The sequence below is a fragment of the Urtica dioica genome, chromosome 6 (genome assembly GCF_054948205.1).
Source record: "Urtica dioica subsp. dioica isolate 48M chromosome 6, U.dioica_male_clone48M_v1_H2, whole genome shotgun sequence".
Classification (NCBI taxonomy): domain Eukaryota; kingdom Viridiplantae; phylum Streptophyta; class Magnoliopsida; order Rosales; family Urticaceae; genus Urtica; species Urtica dioica.
Genome location: NC_142761.1, coordinates 42,813,098 through 42,838,414, shown reverse-complemented (window position 1 = coordinate 42,838,414; position 25,317 = coordinate 42,813,098). Strand labels below are relative to the sequence as shown.

Below are 25,317 nucleotides of genomic sequence, written 5' to 3'. Positions count from 1 at the left end.
CCTTGCGGCGCGCGCTAGGAGGGTCGCGGCGTGAGGTTTGGATGTCTTCTTGACTAATTCTTCGTTTTTGACTCGTTTTTTTATCCCGAATGCCTCGATTTGTATAGATTTGCCCATAGTATCATAGAAATCCCACTTTTGACCTGAAAACCTTCAAAACACACGAAAAACCTCAAAACTACTCAAGAACAAGCTCGGATTTAGTTGGGATGATAGGAGTTTTTTACGTACGACACGCACCTATCAACGAGGAGCTAACAAATCACATTGATTCATCCAAAAAAGTCATGAATCAATTTGGACACTGGCCAGTTCATTTATTCACATTCCAAGGAACAAAGCATGAGGTGATATACATTGCATTTCAGCAATCTTGTACATGAATTCCATATCTATGAGAACTTCACAAAGTTACTCATGACATCTTCATAACTTAGTACTTCACCAATAGGTCATGTTCAGAATAACATAGTGAACCGAACTTTGACTTTCTCAAATGAGAATACGTAAGCTATGAAATGGCATGTCTCATTTCAGGATTGAGGTAAGCATGATGCAATTCATACGTAGTGACCTCGAGACATAAGAGGTTAAATGGTTTGTTCTTATCTTGTCTCTAGAAGTGCAATGGTCAATTCAGTACCTTCGGAAGATACCTAGAAGAACTATAGAGTCTCCAACTCTCAATGTCCCATAACCAGACATCATAGATTCCCCTAACAATTGTACTGAGATCAATAGTCTTTTGATCCTTAGATTGAGAATATATTGTTTTAAGCAAACTATGAAGAGTTTGTTCATGCAAATCTACATTTGTCTCTTCATAAGTTGTTAGGTTTGTTTATGGACTAAAGACTAAGGTTTTATCATAAAGCTTCAAACAGACAAGGAAGAATGAATGAACGTTTCAACTTTTATTAATAAATAAGCAATTACAAGCAAGAGTCTTCGTGAGACTGTATTACATCAAATGTACATAAATAGACACTACTACTCTTCTTGTGGGCACCATTGACAACACCACATAGCCCGTCAAGGTGCATTCTTCAGGCCCTCATAGTCTGGCAACAAGGTCGGGCGCGACTCTTGGTCGACTTCCCGATAAATGAGTACTCAACGCCATCCCCCAGGCCCTCATAGCCCATCAGGATAAACACATCGACACAACAATTCTTTAAGGTTCGGATACTTTGATGCACTCGGAGTACACACATATGCTACTTACAGGAGAGCAACTCAGGATAAACCCTGAAAGAGATTTCATTTCCCTTTTTATGCTCGTTAGTGTTTTAGGTTGAAGACTCGGGATATGAAGACTCGGGATATGACTCCATGTACTTCTACCCTCGATTCGAATTCGATAGTTAAACACGGCTCTCCTGTCTCCCCCGTTCTAATGGGTCAAGAACAGAATTTAAGGGATGATTATATCACGTAGCAGATGCTGGGTTTCACAAATCTTATGTGCTCAAATAATCGTAGTTCAAATTTACATATATATTAATAGATATTTACAAAACATTTACAATTATTTACACATATTAACAGTTATTTTCAAATAATAAATCTACAAAATTCAAATAAAGATCATGATATCGAAAGTTACTGAGGCTCTGACGATGACGTTGGAGAAGAGCGTGCAGCGGTGGCGAACGAGGAGGAGAGTGAACGCCACCGTGAAGACCAGTTGAGACGCAACGATACCTGTAAAACACCTACACAACAAAAATTGAAATGAAAGTACTATATCAGTTTATTTTGAAAATTCTTTAACAATTTTAACGTGTTTCAACTATTTATTTACCCATATTAACATCGTCGGAGTAAACATTCACTCATATTTACACATCAATTCTAGGCTAATACACTTATTTCTGGTAAAATTTCTTTCCAAACATATTAAATACAAAATCTATATTTATGTTTACATGTGATGTATTATCAGCGACTGAAGATGAAGGAAGAGGTCTCCGGATCAGAAGGCGTCGCCGAACTCGGGGATGTCGGTGATGATTGCTTCGGTTGCCGAGTCGCTAAGCCACGGCCCGGCCGGTGAAACCAGATCCTCCGGAATCCGCCACGGAAGGTCGGCGAACATGTCGGAGACGATAGTCTCGGTTGTGTTGCAGAAGTCTCGACCGTCCACCTTTCGCTGAGAGGCGTACAGACATAGCATCTGTCTTCTTCCCGGAATTAGGTGACGATATTGGTAATCGAGGGTTAGGATGAAGTACTTATCGCCGTCTTCCGGCGGCGGCAGATCCGGAGAGTATGGCGGATCTTCATTTACGTCAAGATAGTAGTAGTACTGCTCGCCGTCAAACATTGCACCACAATGATTTATAGTATGAACGACAAATTATCTGGCATGATCAAATAGTTTTTTTTTTTCTTTTGAAACGTTATGAATTCGTTCAGTTAATGTATTCGATGCTCGCACTCTATACCCGATTTATTTGGTTAATTTTTTTTTTAATTTAACATAAAAGGAAATCTGATTTGGGCGGGAATGAAATTATGGGCATTTTTGTAAAATTACGCATGTAAATAAAATGTAGTGGTTATTTACCTAATATTTACGAAACGTTGGCTATTTAGTAATTTTAACCGTTTAAATTAGCTATTTTTCTAATTAATTGTTACTTTAATGATCGTTGAGCCATTTCTTATAAAGCCCCAAAGGTTGAGTTATGGCTTTTTCGAGTACCTTCGTTAAATCTAAAGAACTTATGTTGTGTCACCGCTTCATAAAAGGAAAGACTCAGAGCCTCGGACATGCTGTTGGTCCTTGATAATGTTGATGATGCAAACCAATTGGAAAACTGGCCATAGATCGTAACTCGTTAAGTCTGCGTATTAGAATTATCGTGACGAGTAGGGATTCGCAGAGTAGAAATTAATATTGGTAGCAATATTACAAGTAATATTGGTAGAAATTAAAGAAAAAAGCAAGGAAATAAAATATAACATAAATCGGAAATGAAAAAAGGAAAATGAAGATGTTGGCAAAGAAAGTTCGTCGAGGCCAATTGGACGGTTTCTTTGAAGCTTTTTATCGCCCTCAATGGGTGCGGGAAAAGTTGAGCGAAAGCCTCCCAGGATACAACGACTGCAAGACAAGCTTAGCACCGCTCGGCTTGACTTCAGCGAACTAGAACACAAATGTCAGAACTACCACCGGACTGCAAACAAAGAAAATAATTTCGAAGAGAGGGAGAGAGGAAGGCTCAAGGTGAGTTTGAATGAGAGCTCGGGCCTTGCTTTTATAGGCAAAGTAAGCCACGGTTACAACCTTCAGGACCAAGCATTTAGTGGGCGTTTAATGCAGTGCTTACAAATTGTTTAAGCTCAGCCATTAAACGTACCAAAACCGCTCAGCCATTAAACTTCGTTTATACACGTTAAACCGATGTACTAAATGAACGGTTACACTATGAATTAATTCCCAACATAACAAAAAAGTTAGAATTAAAACATTTCGTAAGTGAATTTTGCAATAAAAAGTTAAGGATTAGCCCAAGTCTCAAGCTCGAGACCGAGACATTCCCGAAACCCGAAACTCGAACCCGAGCCCAAGCCCGGTCCAACTCGGCAGCAGCGGTGGTGCGCGCGCGTGTGTATGTGCGCGCGCACGCGAGGGGTTAAGATTCAACTCATCCATACTCTCATCTCTTGCACTTGCTTATCCACTAAAGAAAGATGATAATATACACTACACAATATACTTACCCAACTCATGTGGGACTCTTGAAATTCACTTCATTTACACATAACAAATGAGTTCTTTATAGTAATGATTTTTGCAAGAAAATAATCAATCTTATACCCGTCGCAACGAGGAATAAGAATACGCAAAAAATAACCAATTCCGATGAGTGGACCGCACTCAAATATTAGCCACAAATCACCCATACACTTGTTAATAAATACTCTTATATTAACAATTCTTCCATCAATCACCCATATGAATGAAATTGTGGGACGACAATTTTAAAGACACGACACGACTCAAGGTGGTGATAGATTCTACGTTCAATACCAATATAGGATAAGTAGGTAGAGCCTTTGAACCTTCCATCATAAAGATATGCCATCTTTACTGACTATTCAGTAGACACGATGTCTTTGAACTGTTAGTCTTTTTGTATAAACGATAAACATATCCCCCACTGATATCTCCTTGACACAGGTTCAGTTCTCATGGTTATGTTCATTTTGGCCCTGAACATTCTGTTGTCAATGGTGCCCACAAGAAGAGTTGTAGTCTTTATTTTATACATTTGATGTAATAAAGTCTCACGAAGACTCTTGCTTGTAATTGCTTATTCATTAATAAAAAGTTGAAACATTCATTCATTTTTCCTTGTCTGTTTGAAGCTTTATGATAAAATATTAGTCCTTAGTCCATAAACAAACTAAACAACTTACGAAGAGACAAATGTAGATTTGCATGAACAAACTCTTCGTAGTTTGCTTAAAACGATATATTCGCAATCTAAGGGTCAAATGACTATTGACCTCAGTACGATTGTTAGGAGAATCTATGATGTCTGGTTATGGGGCATTGAGAGTTGGAGGCTCTATAGTTCTTCTAGGTATCTTCCGAATGTACTGAATTGACCAGTGCACTTCTAGAGACAAAATAAGAACAAACCATTTAACCTCTTATGTCTCGAAGTCACTACGTATGAATTGCATCGTGCTTACCTTAATCCTGAAATGAGACATGCCATTTCACAACTTACGTATTCTCGTTTGAGAAAGTCAGAGTTCGGACTCACTATGTGATTCTGAACAGGGCCTATTGGTGAAGTACTAAGTTGTGAGAATGTCATGAGTAAATTTGTGAAGTTCTCATAGATATGGAATTCATGTACAAGATTGCTGAAATGCAATGTATATCACCTCATGCTTTGTTATTTGGAATGTGAATAAATGAACTGGACAATGTCCAAATTGAGTCTTGACTCTTTGGATGAAACAATGTGACTTGTTAGCTCCTAGTCAATACATTGTTTCTAACTTATTCACAAGCGACAAAGGAGTTGAGGAAATAACAGCTAGAAGGGTAAAATGGTAATTTCGTAAATCCCGACTAGCTGATGATATTCATGAAGGGTAAACATAGATAATATTCAATGGATCCGCTCATCATAATTTGGTTGAATTCTTGAGTAGAAAATAAATTCATTTGAACCGAGAGATTTTCAGTGTCAACTCTTTAGTGGAGTCAGTTGACATTAAGTTAAACTTGGAAAATGTTTGTGAACTTTTGAGTCCAAGTGTTTAGTTGAAGCTTTGTTCATTTAGATCCATGAGGTCAGTATCACGAATCACATCGAGTAGGAATAGTTAAACTAGAAGCTAAGTCAAAACAAAAACGAGACAAGTTTTACGAAAATTGTCAAAAGGGTATTTTTGTCTTTTGAGACATAGGATGAAATGAATGTCAATAAATTTTTTGACATAGTCATTTGATGACATGCGTCACTCGGCCAAAATTAGATTTATTGGGCCTTGTGGATTAATTTCATTTCATAAGAATTTTATTGAAAATTCATAATGGGCATTTTTCATGTTGTCATGAATAAATGGAAAAGCTTCTAGAAGCCTTTTCTAAAGACAATATAGTCGCCTACTACCCAAGAGAAAGAGAGAATATTTTGTGCATAAATGTATCAAGATACTTGCCAAAAGAAAAAGAGGAAACAAATTTCCTATGCATAGCATAGAGGATTTCGGCCAAAGAGGGAGAAGATAAATGAGGAAACAAATCCATGTGGCATGAGTAATGCCTTACACGCCCAAAATGAAAAAGGGAAACAAGAGATTTGTTCATGAATATGTGATATTCAATATAGAAGAGGAAACTACCTTATTGAAGGTAAAGCCTCTCCTATAAATAGGAGCCTCATTCTTCACATTTCAAGGATCCCAAGTTTTAGAGATTTGAGAGCTTCTCTCTCTAGCTTGGCCGCCCCTCTCTCCTTCTCTCTCTAAGTTCTTTTCGTTTTTGTTTTGGCACCTAGGTCCTCATTTGACCTAGCAAGTTTAGCTCTTCGACTTTGAGACTTGTCCTTGAGTCGTAGTATTTAAAAGTGCTCACACACTAATTCCTTTTCTCTCGAGTGATTCTTGTGATAGAAACCATCGTGGTTGCTCGTGTTGCCGAGGAAAGAAGAGAGACGTGCTGCGAGGGAGACGAACGTTTTCAACCTTCCGAAAGCTCATCAACGTTCAAGCTTCTAAAAAGGTTAGTCAATTATTTATGCTCATAATAGTTTTATTTACATGTGCTTGCTCTTTGTCTAGGTTAGTATAATCGTTTTACTTGTCAAAAGAAATTTTTTAAAATTCCGCCGCTTACCGAAGCGTTAAACTTTTTCTTAAACCCTAGATCAATTCCAACACATTCGCCTGGTTCTGCAAGAGTTTCTAAAGAATTAAGCCCTTAATTCTCTTTCAATTTTCCGGTTCCTATTTCCTCGAAAACATCAGGGAGGAAGTTGTGAAGTACCAACCCTTGGACTTACACAAGAGAGTTTTCTCCGAACTGTTGAATCTTAAGAACTTATGCCGTGTCACCGCTTCATTAAAGGAAAGACTCAGAGCCTCGGGCATGCTGTTAGTCCTTGATAATGTTGATGATGCAAACCAATTGGAAAAACTGGCCATAGATTGTAACTCGTTAATTCCGCGTAGTAGAATTGTCGTGACGAGCAGGGATTAGCAGGTGCTGAAGAATATTGGAGCCGAGAAAATACAAAATTAAGAAACTGAGTTTCGGCGACGCTTATCTGCTCTTTCTCTCAAAGGAGTTTTGCCAAGAGGAATCTCCGGCCGATGGATACTCGGACATGGCAAAGACAATTGTTGAGTTCATAGTGAGAAAATTAACATCACAACATTATGTTCTATTTTTCCTTTTTCTTATCTGTCTTATCAAACACGTATTGTTTTGTTATGGGATTGATGTTCGCAATATTACAAATAATATTGGTAGAAATTAAAGACAAAAGCAAGGAAATAAAATAGAACATACACCGGAAATGGAAAAAGGAAAAGGAAGAGGTTGGCAAAGAAAGTTCGTCAAGGCCCGTTGGACAGTTTCTTTGAAGCTTTTTATCGCCCTCCACGGGTGTGGGAAAAGTTGGGCGAAAGCCTCCCAGAATACAACGACTACAAGATAAGCTTAGCACCACTCGGCTTGACTTCAGTGAACTAGAACACAAGTGTCAGAACTACCACCGGACTACAAACAAAGAAAACAATTTCGAAGAGAGGGAGAGAGGAAGGCTCAAGGTGAGTTTGAATGAGAGCTCGGGCCTTGCTTATATAGGCAAAGCAAGCCACGATTACAACCTTCAGGACCAAGCATTTAGTAGGCGTTTAAGGCATTTAATGCAGTGGTTACAAACCGTTTAAGCTCAGCCATTAAACGTACAAAAACCGCTCAGCCATTAAACTTCGGTTACACACGTTAAACCGACGTACTAAATGAACGGTTACACTATGAATTAATTCCCAACATAACACAAAAGTTATTTAAGGAATTAAAACATTTTGTAAATGAATTTTCCAATAAAAAGTTAAGGATTTGCCCAAGTCCCAAGCCCGAGACATTCCCGAAACCCGAAACTAGAACCCGAGCCCAAGCCCGGCCCGGCTCGGCGGCGGCGACGGCGCGCGCATGTGTGTGTGTGCGCCCGAGGGGTTAAGAGTTAACCCACCCATACTATTCTCTCTTGCACTTGCTTATTCACTAAAGAAAGATGATAGTATACACTACACAACACACTTACCCAACCCATGTGGGAGTCTTGAAATTCACTTCATTTACACATAGCAAATGTGTTCTTTATGCATACTTTGAGCATCAAATTCTCATTCATTATAGTAATGATTTTGACAAACAAATAATCAATCTTATACCTGTCGCAACGAGGAATAAGAATACGCAAAAAATAATCAATTCCGATGAGTGGAACCTACTCAAATATTAGCCACAAATCACCTATATACTTGTTAATAAATAATCTGCTGGTACGTTGGAATTGGCATTATTTTTTTAGTGCAAGTCGTTGAAGAAAGATGTCAATCTTCATGCCTCAGCATTTGTCGAGACATCCTTCTTCTTGTGCGCATACTGTTTTTCTGGCAAGTTTCCTGTTTTGCCAGATTGCTTCGCAGAAGACTTTCCTTGGTGATCTTCTCGCGTGTATGGGTAAGGAAATCCTAGATTTACTTCCAGAGATGTATGACTGCTATAAAAGCCGTGCGCTCCCTCCTTAGCAGTCTCGACGCTTTAAACAAAAGGATTAGGGTTCCTAGACTTGCACGATTGGCGGATTAGGAAACTAATTGTTTTTTTTTTATTAATAGCGGTGTTATTCTTCAAACACTATTCCAGAAGATTAAGTGTTCGTGAGATTTGAGTTTTGTGTTTACATGATTGAAGTTTCACGTGCGTTGAAGACTGAAGTCGACCAAGCATATGCGAGTGCTTGAAGAGTGAAATTGAGAGAGGTCTCAAATTCAGGGGGAATTCCTGGTCTTGGTAATCACTTGTGGTAATAGTTTCTAGGGCATTGATAATTGTTGTATTCATATAAGTCTTATTTGTACTATTGACTACATTATAGTGATATCCTTTCCACTGGCTGTGAGCCCCCAGACGTAAGTGACGTTGCACCGAACCTATTCATTATTGAATAATTATATGGACTAAGTCACTTGAAACGTTGGTATTGCAATCTAACCAACGTTTCATTTAAGTTTCAAATGTAGCCACAAATGATAACGTGACTTTATTAGTCATTTGAAAAATTACTACATTAACCTTTATTAAAATCGGCTTGGGTTATTTTCAGTTATTTCCGTTTAATTTACATGCGATAAGTTTTGGCTGGCTAAGACGTTGGCTAGTAGTTGGTTTCTATGATTTATGTTACATAAGGGTATCAAGTTTTCTTGGATTAATTTATGTTAATTTCCGTTTATTTTATGCACGATAAACTTCGACTGGCTGAAACGTTGGCTAGTATTTGGTTTCTATGATTTATATTACATAAGGGTATTTTCGATATTTTCTAACTGTTTATTTCTGTAAATGGCTAGATTACAAAATTTATCAAACGTTGGCTACATCCTTAAAACTATGTTTGAAATTGGCTACGTTGCTAGATTACCCTTCATTATTTATGTTGAAGCAAGTTGTCGGATACATTGTCTTAATATTGTGAACGACATCTTGCATTCTTTACTAAACAGAATTACATACTCTTGTATTAACAATTCTTTCAACATTTGACAGGTATTTAGGAATTCAACAAGTAGTTTTTGGAGGTCCAAAGATTGGTGATGGGGAAGAAGGGGTGACAAATCCGGAGTTTGGATACAAGTGCTTCAAAATATAAAGCTACAATTTTTACATGTTTATATTTACAAAATATCTTTACTGTATCTAATATTTAATTTTGAAAGATGAGCCATTGTTTTGTTGGCTTTCTTCTCTGATGTCTTGAAGTGAACAAGACCCTAATTTTTGTGCCATCTTTCACTTGCTTATCCTCTTGTGTGCTTTGTGTGCACACCAATGGAAAACTAGAAGTCCTAAAACTCAGCAACCTACGAACCCAGTCTAAACAAGACTACACAATTGAAGAAAATACCGTGTGATATTAATAAACAAGCTCTATGTCCTGTAGAATAATTAATATATTTTAGTTTGTATGAATAAATATATAGAAACATGTCCAAAATATTTAAGTTAAAAAAAAAAATTTAAAGTTTTTTGGAGATATTTTTATCTTTATGATAAAAAAAATCGGTACGAATGAACACTACTTGTATTTAGGGTCCAATCTCTTACTTTTTTATTTTTTAATTTTTCTAAAAAAACATTGTAGATTGAAAAGTATTTTTGTGAGTAAAAGAGATTATTCTACTTTATATATATATTTTATCCCAACTTGCAATTTTTTTTGTATATTTGTTTTGTGCAAGATTCGAATATCGTTACCGATGCCGTACCGAAACTCAAATTTTACTGAGTTACAGGGAGATACATTTGGTTTATCGAGGTATCCAGTGAAAATGAAGGTAAATCGTACCAGTGAATATATCGTTACCGATGTGGTTTACCGACAAATACCGGACTTGCCGAGGGGTACCAGTGAATAAATATAATCATATAATACAAACATGTATTTATATTATATATATTAGTAATAATATTATGATAAATTAAAAATATATTAATAAATTATTTTGAAAATAATTGTATATGATCATATCATATGATTATGATTGTAATTGTTTTTTTTTTATTATTGTAATTGTTCTTAACATATACTTATATTATCTGCATTATTTGAAATATATAAAAAAAAGTAATAGGCCCCTAATCCTAATGATTATTTTTTTTATAAGAAAGCGGCTCATGTACTCATTATATGTAAACAATATATAATACTGCTTTGAATTTTAAACTTATATCTTGAACGGTACACTGATATTAAATATAATCATTAAGTATATGGCTTTTTATAGAATAATAACTTCTCTCTCCCTCCCAATCTCGTCTTCTCTCAGTCTGTCGTAAAAAGAAAAGATGATGTAACTAAATAATTAATTTAAAGTTATAAATTTGTAAAATAGATAAAATTTGTCTTAATTTAATGAAATAGTCAAAATGTGCATTAATCTGATTTCAAAAAAAATTTTTGGCTCCAAGAATAATTTTTTTGAAAGTGATAAATTACTTATAATAATTGTTGATGTGAGAAAACACACCAAAGCAGTCAAAACAATTTACGAGGTTAAATGGGTCGATTTAGATTTGTAAATGGGCCTCAATTCTTCGTTGCAAGACCAAACAAAAAAGTTAGACGAAATTAACAACCAATAAATGCAGGAAGTAGTAGCTTGTAAAATAAGCTCGGGGCTATTTTTATTATAATCACTCAAAGTGATACAAAGATTTAAATTGGAAGGCAAGGATTGCAAGATCGTAGAGTAAAAATGAGAATAACGTAACCTGTCTGACATATACTTGATTATCTTATATTTATAGTACTAGAGATGAGGTCGCGAGCTCCGGATTACGGGTGACACGTCGTACATCAGTTGGAACTCACTACTACATCTCGGGACACCTGTCGTTAAGAATTTTTCATACAAGAGGAGCAGTTACGGATCATCCGGGCTGACTGGTTTCGTATCTGCGAGTTTTTGGGGGGCCGTTATCTCGAACTGATATTTGAATCTCCTATCGAGCTAGTGTCGTTCCTTGACCTGTTATCACAAATATGTGGTCTTAGGCCGAATTTCCTGGTATTGGGCCGAATCCATATCTTGTTATGTTGAGAACGAAGTCCAACATCAAGAATAATCGTCAAAAATTTTAATCTTGGTTGTCAACAAATTTTTGAAAATTTAAATTAGGTTATTATGGTGAAAAGTTAAGCTGTTTGGTTTGTGATTCCAAATATGTTTTTTGTTTTCTAATTCTAAATTCTAGAAAACACTTTTAGAAAACATGTTTGGTTATAGTACTTAGAAAACAAATTTAGAATCATGTTTCTTTTTCTTTGAAATTTGTTTAGAAAATGTGTTTTCTATTTTATCACTCTTATATTTTAAATTAAACTCTAAAACAATTTAATGGAAAAAATAGCCAAACAACATTTTAAAATATTATGAAACGTAATTCTAAATCTGTTTTTTAAATTTAAAATTAGAATAAGAAAACAAAATTTAAAAACAAAAAAAACAAATTTAGAACTAAACCAATCAACGGCCCCTAAAATTTTGGCTATTTTGCTAATCAATAAGTTTCAAGTGGATATATTGTACAATTTTTCCTAAAAAAAAATATATGAAATGATGATTTTTTCAATTTAAATATAAAATTAAATTTGTTGGCCCTACCTAAACCTGGCTTAGCGAGAGATACCGCATCTCCCGCTACCGCCTCCCGTCCCCCTCCCGTTATTTGACCAAACGGGAGTCCCGTCCCGTTATGTAATGGGACGGGAGCAAGATACGATCTAACGGGAATTCGGGAACTCGTTAGGTTTAAAAAAAATTAAATAAAAAAAAGGTTTTTAAAAGGTTTTAAATAATTAAATAGAATGATTTAATTGAAAGAATTTTAAACTAAATGAATAGAAAGAAATAATAAAGAAGAATGTCAATTTAAAAATGGGCCTCCTAAAAAACCTCACCGACCCCTAAAAAGGTGCGACAGCGAGGAAAAAGAGCACCCCTTACTTCGTTAATTATTTGAAAAATTATCCCGGACAAGGGCCATGATATCCCTTAGTTATACAAGTTACACTAACCATTGATGTTTACATTTGCAAAATCAACTTAAAAATCGTCAAGAATATCAAAGCACATGAATGTTTCTTGTGCTCGATTTCTATGTTGAATCCAATCCTTACCACATGTCAATGCTTCGACCATCTCTGGTTTAAAGCTACATCTTCTATCGTCGATGATGCTTCCCGCGCTACTAAAAGCTGCCTCAAATGACACGGTTGAAACGGGGATGGTGAGGATGTCTTGTGCCATAGATAACAACACCGAGAACTTCCTTGCGTTGTGTCTCCACCAAACCAAGAGGTCGATGGCTTCATCATCCGGTTTGATCCACTCGTTCCGATCGTACTCTTGTATCTTGGGATGGGAACGTGTGTCGGCTGGGCTCGACCTCGGTTGACTTGTCCCACCTTCATGTTGTTGAGGAGATGAGCTATAAGCAGGCGCGTTGACGAACACATTCGTGTATTGGTGTTTTCTTGGATATTGCGTCTGTGATTGACTTGGTTGCGTTCGATATTGCGTAGGAGTTTTGCTTCGTAAACCCTGAAAAGATCATAAAAAGCTTGCACGATCCTCGGTAGATCAAGTGTAATGTAATCTTGATCTTCGAAATGATTTCTAATGTATTTAAGAAACTTTTTTAATCCACCAATTTTACATCGGCAGTCTAGAATGGCTCAAAAACCGTATAATAATGGAACCTTTTTCAGCCCCCCAATATTTTAGAAACTTGAATCTCATTGCTTGAATACAATCTTAAAAAATTGTTTCGTTTTTATACTTATCAAAATGCACAGCAATTGCGGTCATAGTATGAAGACCAAGAAAAGAAGTAGGACACAACAACGGAAAGATAACAAGTTTCTTTGTAAAAAAACGTCAAGAAAAGAAACAAATGATTCCGCCATCTCAATATCATATTTGGAAATAGCGTCATCGCCATGTTCACTGTTAATGTAAGCAACAATAACATTGACATAATGCTCGGATAAAAAGTTGGTCAACATAAGAAATAATGTAGAATTCCACCTAATTTTGTTATCTCGATGAAATGTGTGCTCTTGGAGACCGTTGTGTCTAAGGCGTCTCTTAAGCTTGTCTACTCTACTGGTTGAACTATTGATCCAACTAATGTAATTTCTAATTTTGTTGATGGAAGGGTCATAACTACTGGCTCCAGCTTGAACTATAAGGTTTATGATATGGGTAGGGCATCGTTGATGCAAAAGGGTATCGTCACAATGAAGTCTATCTTTGAACTCTCTAACCATGGCGTTGTTGCTTGTGGCATTATCTAAGGTTACGGAGATAATCCTATCGGTCAACACTAGTACAAAAAAGACCTTTGGGTGCGACTTTTTTCGCACCCAAAAGTCAATTTTCGCACCCAAAGATACTTTTAGGTGCGACTTTGGGTGCGACATTTCCGCACCCGAAAGTCCGCACCTAAAAGGCTTGGGTGCGAAAAGTCGCACCCAAAAGTCTTGACTTTCGGGTGCGACATTTAGGTGCGACTTTCCGCACCTAAAGTCGCACCTAAAATGTCACCAAAATCCGTGGAAAAGGCGAGTAAAAGAGCATTGGGTGCGACAAAGTCGCACCCGATACTTTAAAGTCGCACCCAATGCTTTCCCATCATGACAAAAAATAGTACTTTAGACGTCACCTGATTATAAAGTGACTTTAAATCTTTGGAAAAATGTAATTATTATCAATGCTTTAGTTGTCACCTGATGTAAAAGTGACTTCGATTCTTAATTTATTTATAAAAATAAAAAGCAATTAAATACATTCAGCCTCAAACTTTGAAAAAAAGAGAGTTTGAATTTTATATCAAACCGCAAGCTTACATACATAGCTTTACAGTATAGGAATAACAATTAATTAGCGAAAAACATTTTACTGAAACTACACCAAATCCTTTTCATAACTGTTTGAAAGTATATGTAGCTCATAAAAATATGTCAGATAATCATTATCCAATTTTTTTTTTTATTGAATTCGAAGTATTATTACCGCCGTCATATTCCCTCTCGCACCGACCCCCAATCCTCCGCTCTCCGATCTCACCGCTGCCCCAGTTGTATGACCTTGACATCTGTTCCTCCAGTTGGCATGAATTCCTCCAGTTGGCAGATGACTCTCTTAAAAAATCAAAAGCCAACACATTCAAACAAAACAACAAAATTTCAGCCATAAATCCAACATTTCACAAATCAAAACCGGAATCAAACAAGTACAAACCCGAGACCAAAATTTCAAAAATCTCAGATCCGAGTAGCTGCTGAAGAACATGTCATAACTTCAGTCACACAAATCAAAATCCAACGATTCTAGTTTCATAACAAAACTAACTTCCTTACCTTTCTAATGAGATATTATAAGCCAAATTTGGATCGAGAAAATTATCTCAAAAACATCTCGCAAAATCAGTTCACAGGTTCGGAGTTCCAGTTTTTCCAGCTTTAAAACACTGATTTCAAAAATCCGTATCTCATTCAATACTCAATGGATTTCCGTGTTCTTGGATGTTTTAGAAAGCCCATTCAGTCTACAATCCAGGAAAAATATTAATAAAAATGATCTCAGACAGATCGGACTGACCACGTCCGTTTTATCAGGCTGTCCAAAAGTTCATAAACTTAAAACAATTCAAAATCAACTCAAATTCACAAATCCGAACACAAGCAATACAAACCGAGCACAATACTAGCCAGAAACACTTCACTAACATCAAAAGCCTAATTTCAAAATCAAATCTGGGGAGAAATTGTTTCTCACCTTAATTCTGCGAAATCTCTCATCCGAGTAGCTGCTAAAGAACATGTCATAACTTCAGTCACACAAATCGAAATCCAACGATTCTAGTTTCATAACAAAACTAACTTCCTTACCTTTCTAATGAGATATTATAAGCCAAATTTGGATCGAGAAAACTATCTCAAAAACATCTCGCAAAATCAGTTCACAGGTTCGGAGTTCCAGTTTTTCCAGCTTTAAAACACTGATTTCAAAAATTCGTATCTCATTCAATACTCAATGGATTTTCGTGTTCTTGGATGTTTTAGAAAGCCCATTCAGTCTACAATCCAGGAAAAATATTAACAAAAATGATCTCAGACAGATCGGACTGACCACGTCCATTTTATCAGGCTGTCCAGACAAGTTCATAAACTTAAAACAATTCAAAATCAACTCAAATTCACAAATCCGAACACAAGCAATACAAACCGAGCACAATACTAGCCAGAAACACTTCACTAACATCAAAAGCCTAATTTCAAAATCAAATCTGGGGGGAAATTGTTTCTCACCTTAATGCTGCGAAATCTCTCATCTCCGGTGCCCTTTTCCTCTGTTTCCGACGTCCCTCCTCGGTCCGGTGTCTTCACGCTCATGGCAGTCCTCGTCCTTCTTAGCCGAAGCGCGCATAAATCTCATCAAGCACGAGCATAAATCAAGCAACCAGTGATATCCTCATCGAAATCAAACCCAAGAACTATCAAATTCGGAAATCCAAATTCTAAACCCTAGAAATCGAATTCCAATTTGGGGGAGAAATCCTATCTCACCTTGATTGTGAAATCACGTCTCCTCGGCGCTCTCTCCCTCCTTCCTCGATGATCCCTTCTCGGCCGGCGTCCTCGGCGTGCTCGCGGCGGCGCTCGCTTCTTCTCGGTCGCGCGCGCGAGGTGGTGCTCGGTCTCGATGGCTGCTGTCGGCCGCGCGTCCTCTCACTCGGTCGCTCTCCTTCTCAGTCACCCTCTCTCACTCTCTCGCTCCCCCTCAATCTCTCGTTCTCTCTCTCTCTCTCTCTCTCTCGGCCGCTTCTTCTTTTCTTTTCTCTTCTTCTCTTTCCTTTCCCTTCTTCTTCTAATCAGCGAAATTTTTAGAAATGTTTTGAAATGTTTTGGAATGTTTGGGACTTTATCAATCCCGCTAAATTTTTAGAAATGTTTTGGACTTTTGGGTGCGACTTTGTCGCACCCAAAGGTATGATGAGCTTTTGGGTGCGACTTTTCGCACCCAAATTAAAAAAAAATCAGCGAAATTTTGAGGTTACTTCAGTGACAATTGGGTGCGAAAAGTCGCACCTGAAAGTAATTTTGGTGCGACTTTTAGGTGCGAACAGTCGCACCCAAAAGTCATCCGCACCGAAAAACTGTATTTGTAGTAGTGAAACCCCACTCAGCTATAACACTAAGTATGATATCTAAGATGTTTTGACTAGTATGAGAACCTTCTATCCTCTTAAAGGCTATGATACGTTTGTTGAGGTTCCAATCGTCGTCTATATTATGCACTACAACACTCATGAAATCCATCTTTGATTGATCAGTCTATATATCCGAGGTTAAGGCTACACTATACATACCAGATGATATTGTGGCTTTCATTTGTTCCTTTTCTCCTAAAAACTATTTTAGGATATCGGATTTCAAGGCTTTCCTAGACATGATTTGAACGTTTGGAATTATAGAACTTATGAATCTAACAAAGCCTTGAGATTCGATATGACTAAAAGATTGATTGGTGGAAACAAAGTATTCTACTAAATCACGTCTAAAGACTACAAGATCGATATGACTTACAATGCTTGACGAGGCTTCAGATTGTGTCCCGCGGCAGTGCTTGTGATGACTCCACAACAGCGACGTCCCGACTCTTGTGTTGTGAGCGCTGAAGATTTTGCCATAATTGTGATATTTTTTGGCTTTTTCGCCGTTCGCAATCACCTCTTCAAACCACGTCCACACAACGGACCTTCTTCGACGTCGTGCTGGTTGTTGTGATTGTTGAGGTGGTGGTTGTTGTTGTTAAGGTTGTTGTTGTTGTTGTTGTTGTTGTTGTTGTCGTGCTCGTCGTTGTCGTCATTGTTGTGTCTCCTCTTGTTGCTCACGTTGTCGAGGTCGTGACACTCTAACGGCAGGATCTCTTTGACTTTGACTTCGACGTTTAGGTGGTGGTGGTGGTAGGTTTTCTTCTTCTTCCTCATCCTCTTCTTCATTTGGATTTTGGGTTTCATCGTCATCTTCTTCTTCATTTGGATTTTGGGATTCACGCATATGTTGCTCGTATTCTTGAAATGCTTCATAAGCCACTTCGGATGGCGGAATTTGAGCTTGATAGGCTTGTTTGTGATCCATTTGAGGGTAGTATGGCACTTGGGTGTTTGGAATCTCGGTGAATTCAGAATGGGCGAAAGTATGAGCAACATAATTTAGATCGAAACTGTATTCGGTGTTTTGGTCGGGGGTTTTGAGACATGTACAACCAATTTTCTTCAAATCGGTGCATATGTTGACCTCGGGAAACTCTTCCCCTTCGACCTCCTCGGTTGTGGGATGAAGATACCATGAAAAGTTGATATTGAGAGCTTGAGAGTTTGAGATTGAGATTGAAAGAGTTTGAGAGAAAGTTGTGAAGAAAATGAATGAAATTAGACGGGAGGGAGGGGTATTTATAGCTTTTAGAAATAAGTGGGTTAAAAAAAAAATTCGTCCGAAATGCTCCAAACGGATCTATTTCAACGGTAAAAAAACGGCTATTTTTTTGGGTCGTTGGATCAAAGATCCAATTGTCAGATTTAACTAAAAAAAATCGGTCGGAACTAACGGGACCACCGCGTCTCACTATTTGCACTAACGGTAATGGGGATTCCGTCCCGTCCCGTCCCGCTACCGTTAGGCCAGGTTTAACCCTACCTATTTATTTGAGTCTTCTCTCTCCCTCTTTCTTCTCTCTTCTTCCCCGACCCCTCTGCGTCTTCTTCTTCTCCATTTCTTCTCTAACCTTCTTCTTTTTCTTTGAATTTTTTATTTATTTATTTTGTACTATTTTTTTATTTTTTATTTATTTATTTTTATGTAAAAACACCGAAAATCTTGCTTTTGTGTATTGAAAAAGTTGCCCCTGTTTGGTTAACTTTTCTGTTTTTGTTTTCTGTTTTCTGATTCTAAATTCTAGAAAACAGTTTTAGAAAAACTGTTTGGTTATAAATTCAGAAAACAGATTTAGAATCATGTTTCTATTTTCTTTGAAATTTGTTTAGAAAACAGAAAACAATGAAAAGTTGTTTTCTGTTTTATCTCTATACAATTGAATGGAAAACATAACCAAACAACATTTAAGGTTGTGTTTGGTAGTTAACTCAAAAAGTTTTTTGTTTTCTGTTTTCTAATTTTTGTAGTTGTATTGAAAAACTGTTTTGTAGTTGTTTTCAAAAAGTTGTTTGGTACAGTTTTCATTTTTGTTTTTGAGAAAGTGAAAAAACTGAAAAAAGTGTTTGGTATAGTTTTTATTTTTGTTTTTGAAAGAATGAAAAGAGAAGATGAGGAGAAAGAGGAGAGAAGAGAAGAAATTTTTTTTCAAAAACACATTTTATTTGTTTTCAGTTTTCTTTACTTTTTTCCAAAACAACTTCAAAATTTTTTGAAATTTTTTTCCGAAAACACTTTACCAAACATGTTTTCAATTTTTGTTTTCAATTTTTTCAACTCAAAAACTAAAAAACAGTTTTTGAGTTGCTTACCAAACATGCCCTAAAATATTCTGAAACATAATTCTAAATCTGTTTTTTAAATTTAAAAATTAGAATCAGAAAACAGAATTTAAAAACAGAAAACGAGTTTAAAAAACTAAACCAAACGGCCCCAATATTTTTATGCTTTGTGGGTCTAGGAAAAAACTAGCCTCACACAAAGTCGGTCTTATCTTTTTCCCTCCCCCCTCTACATTTGATGATCGTATAGCCATTTCAGATTAAAAAAAAAAAAAAACCCTTTGTACCAGTGGATATTTTTCGACGATCACGTATGGCTTCTTCAAGTACCTCTGTCGAAAGATACGACATATTCATCAGTTTTCGAGGCACAGACACACGCACAGGCTTTACCAGCTTTCTTTGCAACGCTTTGCGCGAGAAAGGAATAAAGACCTTCATAGACTCGGATGACCTCAAGAAAGGAGACGAGATCTCGCCTGTGCTTCTAGAAGCAATCAAGGCATCGGCGATCTCGATAATCGTCTTCTCAAAGAACTATGCCCAATCTCGATGGTGTCTGGATGAGCTCAACCATATCGTGCGTTGCAGGGAAGAACGAGGACAAGTTGTTTATCCAGTGTTCTACGATGTGGAGCCCGCAGACATACGGCACCAACGGCGAAGCTTCGGAGGTGCATTTTTACGACATAAACGACGCTTCGGAAACGATCCAGCAAAGTTGGTTAAGTGGAGAAAATCTCTAGAAATTACTGCGAATTTATCCGGTTGGAATACAGCGGCGAGGTAAATTGTTAGTAATTGTTTTTACCTGAAAGCTAGGTCCCTGGATATTTTTTTTCTTGATTATACAGTAGAATTCTTTGATTTACATCGGAAACTGTTAGTAGTCATTGGAATCTCCATCGGAAAAAACATCGTATTTCTTTTGAAGTGAAGGATAGACTAATTAGGTAGATGTGGAAAAGATCGAGTAGTATAGAAGCTGAAGAGGTATTTTGGTCAAACTTAGATTGATCTGTATTTGTAACTATTGGGATTTTGGCTTCTCTGTTCTAATTGTTTCCCAGTGTATCAGTTAGTTATTATCCTACAGATTAAGTTACAGAAAAATACCCTATATATAGCGTAGTGTGTACTAACATTGTCTCTTTTTTTTTTTTTGGCAAAATTAGTATCACTTTTTAATTGTCCAAAATAATATCATACCATTTTCAATTTTGTTCAACATAATAGCCTCACGTTTTAATTGGGTAGATAAATGCCCCCAGTACTTTTCTAGGACATTTATTAACTACATCTGTGGTTTATTTCACATATTTCAGGTCTGATTGCGACTTGGTAAATGATATTGTTAAAGAAGTCTTAGAGAGACTACAAGAACTTTTACCTTCTTGTGATTATACAAAAGATATTGGAATGGAAAGTAATATGAAGGAGATCGAGTCATTGTTAGGTATCGGCTCGAGAAAAACGGGCACTCAAGTCGTCGGCATTTGGGGAATGGGAGGCATAGGAAAGACAAGACTTGCTCGAGTCTTGTTTAAAAAAGTCTGTTCTCGATTTTCCGGTTCCTATTTCCTCGAAAATGTCAGGGAGGAAGTTGAGAAGCACCAACCCTTGGACTTACAAAAGAGAGTTTTCTCCAAACTGTTGAATCAAAAGGACTTACGCCGTGTCACCACTTCAGAAAAGAAAAGACTCAGAGCCGCGGATGTGCTGTTAGTCCTTGATAATGTCGATGATGCAAACCAATTGGAAAAACTGGCTATAGATCATAACTCGTTAAGTCCGCGTAGTAGAATTGTCGTGACGAGCAGGGATTCGCAGGTGCTGAAGAATATTGGAGCCGAGAAAATACACAAAATTGAGGAACTGAGTTTCGGCGACGCTTATCTGCTCTTTCTCTCAAAGGCGTTTCGCACAGAGGAATCTCCGGCCGAGGGATACCCGGAGTTGGCAAAGACAATTGTCGAGGAGTACGCCAAAGGCAATCCGTTGGCTCTCACGGTTTTGGGTCGGCACTTGCGTGAAAGGAGCATTGAAGAGTGGAAGAGTCAAATAGAGTTACTAAGGTCAAGAATGGACAAAAAAGTCCAAACCGTATTGCGAGTGAGCTACGACGGACTGAGTGAGATTGAGAGGGGCATATTTCTCGATATCGCGTGCTTCTTCAAAGGCGGAGATAAAAATTCTGTGCAGAATATACTCGTTTATAAACATGACGGAGTGGTTATTGGAATCAGTGTTCTCATTGATAAGGCTCTCATAACTATAAGCGAATGCAGTGAAATCCGGATGCATGATTTGATCCAGAATATGGGCAAAGAAATTGTTATTCAACAATCAAATGATCCAGGAGAGCGCAGTAGATTGTGGTCCACATCAGATATTTGCAATGTCTTGGAAGACAATCGAGTAAGTCATGCTTCTGAATATGAAGATCCTTTAAATCATTTTTTTCATGCATCATAAATTTTAGTGTCAGGAATAAGTAATTTATCATTTTTTTTTTGTATGGACTATGACAGGGAACAGAAAAAATTCAAGGAGTTCTCTTGAAGTGTATGTCAACATTTGAAATAACAGACTCATTGAATATATGCTCTGTGGTCTTTAGAAAAATGGTTAATCTATGGTTTCTCTCAATTGATCCTTTGGGTGAAAGGAAACTAATGTTCCCTAAAGATCTTGATTATCTTCCGGCTACTCTGAGATATTTCCGGTGGAATCATTGCCCCTTGAAATCCTTGCCACAGAGTTTTAATCCGAAGAATCTTCGCGAGCTAGCCATCCATGGTGAAAAACTTGAACAAATTTGGAACAGCGGATACAAGGTATTGTTTTTAGCTCTTTTCAAGTAATTGCAACTATAACATATTATTCTATTTTATCACCACCATCTACCTCACTGAACTCTTAATTTTATGCATCCATAAGTCCAACACTTATACTAATTATTCAATTAAGAAACACATTCAAAACACTTATGCTTGAAAAGTGTTCTACGCAATTTTTCAATAAATTATGAATAACGGTTTATAAAAGGAAACAAAAAAATGTTTAAGAGCCTAAGTTCAACAATCTCAAAAATTTAATGGCCACAGGTGTTAAAGAAGCCTGTTCTTTATGAGAAATTTCTTTGTATACGTATCTTAATATGTCAAATGATTAATTTTTTTATTTTCAAAATTATGTGCATTATTTACAGATTAGCCTTAAAACTAGCAAAACTCTCTCATTACAGCTCATGGGACCCCATCTAACACTCTCATTTGATTGCTTATCATTTACTACCTGACTAATCATGCAAGTATTTTACTTTTCATATAGGATCTGCAAGAGTTGAAAGTCTTGAATCTTAATCGTTGTCGGAGCCTGAAACAACTCCCAGATCTCTCGCGTGCCTCAAATCTCATGAGCTTGAATCTCACTGGTTGCTACAACCTGTATCGACTCCCAGATTTCTCTAGCAACCTAAATCTCGAGGACTTAGATCTCACTGATTGTAGAAGTTTGACTAAAATCTCGGATCCCTCTCGCAACTCAAATCTCAAGTCCTTAAATCTCAGTGGTTGCTGCAACCTGAATCAACTCCCGCATCTCTCTCGCAACTCAAATCTCAAGTCCTTGAATCTCAGTGGTTGCTGCAACCTGAATCAACTCCCAGATCTCTCTCGCAACTCAAATCTCACACATTTAAATCTCGCTGGTATACAGAGCTTGGATCAACTCCCAGATCTCTCTTGCTTCTCAAATCTCATACATTTAAATCTCGCTGGTATACAGAGCTTGGATCAACTCCCAGATCTCTCTTGCTTCTCAAATCTCGAGTCCTTGATTCTCCAGAGTTGCAAGAACCTGAATCAACTCATCGATCTCTCTCGTGCCTCAAATCTCAAGCACTTGGATCTCAGCTCCTGCTCGAGCATCGACAAATTTCCATTGCTTCCCAATCCAAGCAATATAATGTATCTAGACATTTCTAGGACAAAGATAGAAGAGTTTCCAGTATCCATCGAGTGTCTCACTCGCGTTACAAGGCTGCAATTAGATTGTTGCTACGGCATAAAAACCCTTCCCAGTACAATATGCAAGCTCAAGTCTCTTAAAATTCTTTCTATTAAAGAGAACACAAAGTTGGAACACTTCCCCGAAATTTTGGAGCCTATGGAGTGTTTAGAAGAACTCTTGCTGGATGGGATGGGGGTAAAAGAATTGCACCCATCTATTGAGAATCTGACCGGTCTTCATACTCTTAGCTTACAGAATTGTCAAAGTCTCGAGAAACTTCCAGACACGATCTTCAGTATGCAGTCTCTCGATTTGGTGAATATAAATGGATGTCCGAACCTCAAATTCTCTTTGAAGCTTCCATTCTCAAGAAAGTGTCTCGATGCAAGTGGTTGTATGTCACTGGAGAGGCTTTTGGATCTAAATGTTCAGTGCGAAGAACTTAAAATAACTTGTGTTGAACAACATTTACAAAAGTATTTCAATGCAAAAAGTTGTGCGTCATTGGAGAGGGCTTGGAAGCCATGGATCACATTCGCAGAACAACTTCAACTCGATCGCATCAACGTAGTTGCTGAATTTCAGAGCAGAGTTTTGGCTGGGAACAATATACTGGTATCATCAGAACCAAAGGTACTTACTTCTCTTTTTTTTAGACATGGATAAATTAATTTTACAAAGCGAATACCCCAAGGAAGAACTAATGCTATTTTTTTATACTGAAACATACAATGAAATTTTGACAGTACGATCTTTTTTGTGCCATGACCATCTCCAATAGAGTGCCAAAAATTGTGCTAAATGTACTATGTATTGTGCCCACTCTTAGAATAAAAATTAGAATGCACCAAAGAATAAAAACTATAATATACGATCTTATTTATTTATAAAGCTTTTTATAGGCGTAAATGGTCTCTAATTTTATGATTGCCACATTTTAATCCTTAATTTTTTTTTTAAATTAGAAAACTCAACTACCTTATGAACTTAAAATGCGGTGAATGACACGAAGTTAATTATATTAAACAAACTATTTATCTTTGTTTAGATATTAAATTTCGTTATAAAAATTTGCTTATTCGAAACAGACCAAAACGCTACAAAAAATTATCCTTAAAAAAATACTGAAGACAAAAATGACATGATCATAGAATGTCAGAGATTATTTGTGCCATTTATCATTTATAGAAATATTGTCCATTCGAGATGGTGTAATTTTAAATTCTATTTTTGTGCTATTATTCCTTTAAAAAGTGGGACCCATCTTTAATACAGCGAGTGATGATAATATTGTCCATGCTAAATTTAGTGTAAATAGTATATCTGAATTTTTAATTTGGTGTTATGCATAGCAGATGACACTATTGGAATGTGGTTTTCAACAATGTTGATCTTAACAACCTTTTTTTTTAACTCCGTTAGATGCTCTAACATTGATTTATCTCAGTTGCCCCCCCATGTTCGGGAAGTTGACATTTGGTTTCCGGGGGACGAAATGTGTGAGTGGTTTTGCTATCAAAGTGATGGATCTTCGGTGACCGTGATCAATCCAGGGTGGGATAGTTCCAATTTTGTTGGCTTTGCAGCGTGTGCCATTATATGCCACACAGATTCCATTGACGACGGAGCTAGCCTCGTGTGGGAATCGCGTTTCTCCACCAAACAGGGTGAAATCATCACGAATTCGCACCGGCCTTTACACAAGCGGATGGGAAAACATGATCATGTTGTGATGCAATCCTTTCACGTGGACTGCAGCGATATTTCTGGTGCTACGGAGGTGTTGTTCAGAGTCGCGGGATTTAAAGACCGTCTTGGTGTCAAGACGGATACCCAAATGCAAGTCAGAAAATGTGGGGTCCGCTTGCTTTACCGCCAAGATGTGGAAGATTTTCAAAGAGAATGTATAAATGAGAAGATTTCCCATTTGGCCGTTGCTCAAGGCTGGTCAAATGGAGAAACTCAACAACAGAACAGAAAACAAAAGATAGAAGCAAGAGCTGAGGAGATCATCTCGGACCGGGTGGAATGTCTTGTGTCTAATCTACGGCTTTGCAACCAAAAGTGAGAACCAAGTTGGGGTAAATGAAGTCACCCAATCTCAAATGTGGGACTATTTTTGGGTTCATATACTATGTTCAATATATTTTATTTCGTCAACTATAAGCGCCATGGTATGGGCTATAATTTGGCCAACCCTGAATCAATTGCCTTCTCACTTCCCCACGTTCTCTGACTTGAGCACTCTCAGACACGAAAACAAACAACAAAAAGAAACAAAACTCTAACTTGAAACCTCTTTTCTCTACCACTCGCACGGTCAGAAATATGAACAAAGAGGAAGGAAAAAATATGAACTTTGCCCAGCTCGGTGATGGCGAACATAGTCGGCTCCTTGAAGACGAAGACCATGACCGAGCTCTCAGCCATCTGAACGTCACAGCCACAAAGACCACTCGGCCACACGAAAACAT

The 25,317-nt window shown here is 37.3% G+C and overlaps 1 protein-coding gene across 1 annotated transcript; it reads left to right on the top strand.

Moving 5' to 3' along the window:
* Nucleotides 1–19,011: 19,011 nt before the first annotated feature.
* On the top strand, nt 19,012–25,009 carry LOC149394373 (putative disease resistance protein At4g11170). Its single transcript, XM_089616711.1, has 5 exons — nt 19,012–19,615; nt 20,155–21,247; nt 21,361–21,666; nt 22,163–23,476; nt 24,291–25,009. Exons 1-5 carry the CDS (start codon nt 19,143–19,145, stop codon nt 24,909–24,911), a joined length of 3,807 nt encoding a protein of 1,268 aa, XP_089472837.1. The 5' UTR covers nt 19,012–19,142; the 3' UTR covers nt 24,912–25,009.
* The last annotated feature ends 308 nt before the right edge of the window (nt 25,010–25,317 follow it).

Bases quoted from the DNA above. Each gene is read 5' to 3' on its own strand.
- LOC149394373 (XM_089616711.1), top strand. From the start codon at position 19,143: ATGGCTTCTTCAAGTACCTCTGTCGAAAGATACGACATATTCATCAGT. The intron at 19,616-20,154 runs GTAAATTGTTAG...CACATATTTCAG, and splicing joins GGTTGGAATACAGCGGCGAG to GTCTGATTGCGACTTGGTAA. The intron at 21,248-21,360 runs GTAAGTCATGCT...GGACTATGACAG, and splicing joins ATGTCTTGGAAGACAATCGA to GGAACAGAAAAAATTCAAGG.